Source organism: Micropterus dolomieu, linkage group LG20 (assembly GCF_021292245.1).
Source record: "Micropterus dolomieu isolate WLL.071019.BEF.003 ecotype Adirondacks linkage group LG20, ASM2129224v1, whole genome shotgun sequence".
Lineage (NCBI taxonomy): Eukaryota > Metazoa > Chordata > Actinopteri > Centrarchiformes > Centrarchidae > Micropterus > Micropterus dolomieu.
In genome coordinates this window covers 7,682,420-7,689,027 of record NC_060169.1, presented here as the reverse complement: position 1 = coordinate 7,689,027, position 6,608 = coordinate 7,682,420, and the positions used below count along the sequence as shown (strand labels likewise).

The following is a 6,608-nucleotide window of genomic DNA, read 5'->3' as shown; positions in this document are numbered from 1 at the left end:
CACAATGGAAAACCTGAATACAGGTCTGTTCATTGACACAGTTTGAAAAGATCTGATTAACTCTGAGACATATTAGTAGTCGAGCCTTTAAGCCAGCTTAATGGCGATTCTGGATAAATCCCATAATATGACAAATACTATGATATAGAGCAAAGACACAGCAAGTAACTAACTTTAGCTAAGTTGTGGGTTAATAAACTGTCGCTGCAGTTGCTACTGCAAAGCTCACACGTGAGAGCACAAGACGGTTTTCCCGAACCAGCACACCATCTCCAGACAGTGATATTCACAACTCTCCTGCTACTATAGCTAACATCTCAACAACAGCATGTCTTGGCAACCTGCTGTGTACAAGCACCAGAGTTTATTTCAGCACGCACACAGAACAGACAGCTAGAGGAACGTGAGGAGATATTTGCTGAATTAGACGAAAAGATGTGTATTGGATTAGATTTGCATACCACACCTTTAAGACCATTATAGCTGCGTGGAAGGCTGCATGGCATACAGGTACATGCACTTTTGTAAAACTGAACATAATGTGGTGAAAGAGTATCCAGTGGATTCCAAAACACTGCAGAGAGGCTTCACACTATGGTTGAAATAGCCAAATTAGTTAGCAAAATCATTTATTTTTATATTTGTGCCTTTGTACTGGTTTAACATTTCATTTGTCAGAAAACATTATCAAGCATTCTCTAACATGTGTAAATTACATACTTATGAAAGGCACTTCATGGACGCTTTGGCCGAGACCAAGACAGTAAACCTAAAGCTGAATGATTGTAGGACAGCACCACCACAACGCTAACAGTAAGTTCTGTGCAGGTTAGAGCCCGCATTGAGCAGCTACACATATTCCCACAGTGCAATTTACCCATCCCAGAAGCCAGCCATTATTTCTACCCTGGAACACTGTCCTCCCTCACATTTGCTGTATCTCTGTTAGTTTGTGATATTAACTGAAATATAAAGACGACTTTTATGTCTTTCATGTCCTGTGTGTTTTTTATGTGTCTGTTAACTAGTCTACTCTGCTATTTTGGCCAAAGCTCTCACACCGTGGTTCACTATTGTTTCTACTGTGTGCTAGAATGGAGCATTGTAAACAATATTTATCAACGAGAAGTCCATCCACAAGAGGACAATACTGCAGCTGTGTGAATACCTCTAAGAGCTGTGATGTATTATTACTTTCATTATCAGTAAATCTGTCACTTCAAATCAAATTATTTATCAGTTAATCATTTCATCCATATAAGCCATAAATATTGACAAAAGCACATCACTATCTCCCATCACCTAAAGGGATATCGGCGGACCAACTGACCAAAAGAAGAAGTCTCCATGTTACAATGGTATAAAATAGAGACAAGCAGCAAATCATCACACTGGAGAAGCTCTTACCAGAAAATGTTTGGTGTCTTTAACAGATAAGCGACTCAAACTATTAACTGATTAGCAAAACTGGCGATTAACTTTCAAATAGACTCATTCTGCTCTGTTCTTCCTACTATTACATAACCTAGTATGACATTATGTACCACACACTCGATTTCTTTCCACCTCTCCTTTATGTCCTTTGACAGTCATGGAATACTTTTTGAGAAATAACCATAAATAACTCTCACTTTGTCACGTGGCCCATATAGTCTAAATCTGCAAGACTCACCGTGCACGTGACAATAGGACGCTATGAGCAGTCAAAACCATTCAGCTCTATTCTGTGGCTCGGGATGATACAGGCTATTTTCACAGTCAGCTCAGCAGCTACAGGCCTAAGAATATGCCTGACCCACACATTTTGCTTGAAAAATATTTTGGATTGCCATAAGCCACATTATATAAGTGCAAAGTGTAATGTATCAAGAGGAATTGGCTCTGTTCCAGGATGAGGCTGTGTGTTTGGTTGTGGGTGCAGGTGTTGAAAATATCTTGTATGAATAGTTCCTCTGAGGATATAAACACACAGTACAATAAATTATTATACCCTGATGCAGTGATTATGTGCTGCGGAATGCTGAGAAGCACTGATGGAGTTTGTGTGGATGTACTGTATAAATGCAAATTTCTGTTGATTGTGACACAAGCTGGCATATTTGTAAGTACAGTATGGTAGTTTGTGATGCATTTTATCATTACTCAGAAATGTGGCTTTTTAACTTTTCTCAGAGCAACAATTGTTATTTTTTTTCAATTTTGACATATGAATATGAAACAGTTTAAGGGCTCAGGAATCTCATGACCCGAACCGTTTAGAGAGTTCTTGTGGATTATAAAGAAATGTTTAATGCATAAAAGTCATTGTTTACACTGATAAATGTAGTGAAACAATATCGGCTTCATGTGTCACAATGTCCTCATGCTACACCTGCTGTGGAGGGTTAGAATACCATCAATAAGTAGTTTCAATAAGAAACTAAAACCTTTTTATATAAATGCAGTCAGCACTATACAAGCAAAGCAGGGAGTAACCTCTGTTGCTCTTTGAGATTACCTTCAGAGTTATATTAAAATAACAACTGATCTCATGGTTTAGCTTAAATATTGCACTTGTAAACTTTTCAGACCCTAATACTGAGCCACAGAATCCTTTTTGGTAAATCTTCCTAAACCTTTGGCATAATTTCTCAGCAGGGTGACATGATGTCACCATAAATGAGACAATTACAGCTATGAATGAGAAGGTGTTTGTAATATTGTTGCATGTTAAACCTGAGTGCAGCATAAACGTTGTACAGGAGAAACATCAACTGACCACATAATGTCTGGGATGTGTGCCAGCGTCATTCTACATTATTTTAAGCACTATTACGCACGCGTCATTTTTAGGTCTAGGGGACAAAGAAGGGTTGAAACTAAATGTTAGAGTGATATACAAATGAATGTGTATATCTAAATATTGTATGTAGTGAGTGTTGTATTTATCATCATTCGGATATTTATCCATAATTTCAGGAACATTATTGTCTCACTCCCATGAGTTGTTTTCATCATCGCTGGATAAAAATCACTGTCACACACGAACTGCAGGCTACATACCTTGGAAGACATCCACATCCCGATGATCCTCTGAGCTCGGAGATAATCATAGTCCTCCGGAGAAAAAAAAGTTGTGCACTAAGTCCAGCGGACAAGAGAGGAAGTTGCTCGCAAACTCCACTGCCAGGAGTTTCCACAACAGAGTCATTTTTGCTATAGCTTTCCATCTGCGTTTATGTAAAGGGATATTGTCATTGTGAGGTGGTTTAAATAAAAATAAGGAAACGGTTGTCATCGAGGCCCCAAGCCTGTCCATACAAAACCTGGCGGGGCAAGTCATTTCTCCAGCCATTTTTAACTCTGCTGATTCCTGTGCTTAGCTCTCATAGTGGGTCAACAACACAAGGCCTTTTTTTGGCCTATTGTTGAAAAGCATATTTGTGTAAATGTCATAGAAATAATTCTAGCCCTGGATTATTTGATGACAAAATGCTATGTCTTATCAATGAGCTTTTTTTAATATTAAGTTTTGGAACAGCAACAAAGGTATTTATCTGTCTTGGGCTTTTCCTTTATAGGAGTCCAATTTGTATTGGCAACGCATGAAAGAGGTCATTAATATCCATAGTTTGCTCTCTTTGAGGAAGTTGCTCAAACATTCTTCATCTAAGTGATGAGAGGATTACTAAATTATTGCCATTTGCATGGCCTACAGTTTCTGTCTCTAAAATAAAAATATTCCAGACCCAGCGCAAATTCTACATTAGTGCAAATAAATTTTAACTTTATTGCATAACAGCAAAACGATCATCTCTACCCTTTCTGTTATTGATAGATGAAACTCATAAAGTGCGAATGCATAGCCTGTCTTGTCTAGAATTTCGATTTTGTATCAGATTTGGAAGCCCACGCAGGTTAGATGAATTTATTAAATTTCCCGTTAGGCAAATATTGGTCATAATTGTTCCTAAATGTCAATCGGCCTTGAGAGACTACTGTTCTGAGATGGAGAGAATGAAATATTTTAAACTTCCAATTGGTGACCTGTGTGTGTGTGTGCGCGCGCGCGGCATCTGAGCCGAGCGTAAAACTTGTGTTTGGGGGACCACCTGCTCTTGGGCATACAGTATCTTTGTAGGGCGTATTCTTCTTTAGAAAAAAAGGAAAAAGACGAAACTCTACTTGTAATCACACGTCAGTCTGAATGGATTTTGAGTTAGTACTGTTTTTCCTGCCTATGTCTGTGCCATTTCCTTTACTGGGGCTCTTGTCCAGCCCGCAAAGCGACTCTGTCACCCCCTCCTCCATCTCCATATACTCCGCTTTGTCACCCAGTGAGGAGCCAGAGGGTGAGCCTTTGAATTTCCTTAGAAAGTCCGGGAAATACGGGCAGCTTGGGGGCATGCTCTCCACCACTGGCGTCTGGTCTTCGTTATCGGTCTCCCTGTGGTAAAAGTAGTTGAAGTTGGACACTATGACCGGCACCGGGAGTGCGATGGTTAACACGCCCGCGATCGCGCAGAGGGAGCCCACTATCTTTCCTCCAACAGTGATGGGCTTCATGTCACCGTAGCCCACTGTTGTCATGGTCACCACGGCCCACCAGAAAGCGTCGGGGATGCTCGTGAACTGAGAGGTGGGCTCGTCCGCCTCGGCGAAGTACACCGCACTGGAGAACAGGATGACACCTATGACCAGGAAGAAAATGAGGAGGGCCAGCTCCCTCATGCTAGCGCGCAGGGTATGGCCCAGGATCTGCAGCCCCTTGGAGTGCCTGGATAGTTTGAAGATACGAAAAACCCTCACAAGGCGGATAATTCTCAGGATGGCAAAGCTCATCGCTTGCTGCCCGTTCCCTTGGTGCTGCGCCAGGTCTGTGCCGAGGGTTATGAAATAAGGCAAAATGGATACAATGTCTATTGAGTTCATAATGTTTTTAAAGAAAGCCGGTTTGCTCGGGCTCGCAAAGAAACGGACTATAATCTCAAAGGAGAACCAGATGATGCAAACCGTTTCCACGATGAAAAACGGGTCGTTGAAAGGAGTAAATCCGTGGTCAGGTTGAGAGGAGTTGTGTCGTGGCTGTAGATACTCTTTTTCATCCCTGAACTCCGGCAGCGTCTCCAAGCAGAAAATGACAATAGAAATTACTATAACCAAGACGGACACGACTGCTATCCCCCTGGCAGGGCTCGAGCTCTCCGGATACTCAAAAAGCAGCCAAATTTGGCGCTTGAACTCGTCCTCTGGCAGAGGTTTTTCCTCCTCTTTAACAAAACCCTCATCTTCCCGAAACTTGAGTATCGCCTCTTCCCCGAGTTCATAAAACTTCACCTCCTCAGAGAATATGTCAAACGGGACGTTGACTGGTCTTTTCAACCGCCCCCCTGACTGGTAAAAGTAAAGAATGGCGTCAAAACTCGGTCGGTTCCGGTCGAAGAAGTATTCGTTCCTTAGCGGGTCGAAGTACCTGATTCGCTTGTCAGGGTCTCCCAGGAGAGTGTCCGGGAACTGAGTGAGAGTCTTGAGCTGAGTTTCAAACTTCAGCCCCGACACGTTAATGACAACTCTCTCGCAGCAGCCGCACTCACTGTAAACATTTTCGTATCCGGACTGAGGGCGCCTGTCAGTGAGTGAGACGGTCTCCTCGTCATCATCCATGTTACACAGAAAACTCGACCTCTTACTTCCCCGGTCCACCTCCTCCTCCTCCTCTTCCTCGGCTCCCTCTGCCTCTTCCTCCTCTATCATCATGTCCTCCTCGGATCCGAGCAGCGCCAGCTCCGAGTGGCGCAAGTCCCCGCCGAGAGTCGTCCGGCTGCGTCTCCACCGTCCGACGCCGTGCTGCTTTTTCCGTTCTCTGAGAACTCTCTGCTGCTCGGGCTCCTGCTGGTGCTGTGGCGGCTGTGAGGAGGAGGAGGAGGAGGAGGAGGAGGAGGGGCGCGAGGCGGTACCGCCGCCGCTCAAGTTGGCGTTTGCGGAGGAGGCGGCGCGAGACTGATGCTGGCGGTTGTTAAGGAGATGAGCGCTCGAGGAGGAGGTGGAGGTGGACCCCCCCACTCCGCCGTTTCCACCGCCACCGCCGCTGCCGCCTCCTCCCTCACCACTGGACACACCTTCGGTTGCGGCCGCTGCAGCCGCCGCTCTCGAATGGGCAACCTGGCGCTCCCTCTCTCGCTCCCTCTCCCGTGCGCGAGCTTGGGCATATCCGTAAGGCAGGTGACTATTGCACCCGCCGTCCGCACCCACCATGGCAAACTCCATTTTAATTCAATGAGCGGTTCGGTCCGTGAGTGCTACAGTAACCGCCTCAGGGCGACGTGGATGCAGGCCAGAGGTTAAAAGTTGCAGCTCGGAGCGCGCAGAGAGAGAATTCCTCAATCAATCAGTTGTGAATAGGAGAATGTCACAATAACAAGCAAACCTCAATTAGGTCCATGTTGAGTGCAGTCCATGTGGCTACTTACATGGTAGGAGACACAGGCCTCCAATATTTTATGACATCATTACCGATACCAAAATATGTAAGGACCGGTGGCATAGCCTGTTACGCAGACGCTCTGTGTCAAACTTGCGGCGCCCTTTATTTGTTCAGCATTATAAACCACCAAGTAAACAAGCTACAC

General features: G+C 44.3%; 1 protein-coding gene across 1 annotated transcript; it reads right to left on the bottom strand.

Annotated features, from left to right (window-relative positions):
- Nucleotides 1-4,129: 4,129 nt before the first annotated feature.
- Nucleotides 4,130-6,246, bottom strand: kcna4 (potassium voltage-gated channel, shaker-related subfamily, member 4). The gene has a single exon (XM_046033642.1). It carries the CDS (start codon nt 6,244-6,246, stop codon nt 4,171-4,173), a length of 2,076 nt encoding a protein of 691 aa, XP_045889598.1. The 3' UTR covers nt 4,130-4,170.
- Between the last annotated feature and the right edge of the window lie 362 nt (nt 6,247-6,608).

Bases quoted from the DNA above. Each gene is read 5' to 3' on its own strand.
- kcna4 (XM_046033642.1), bottom strand. From the start codon at position 6,246: ATGGAGTTTGCCATGGTGGGTGCGGACGGCGGGTGCAATAGTCACCTG.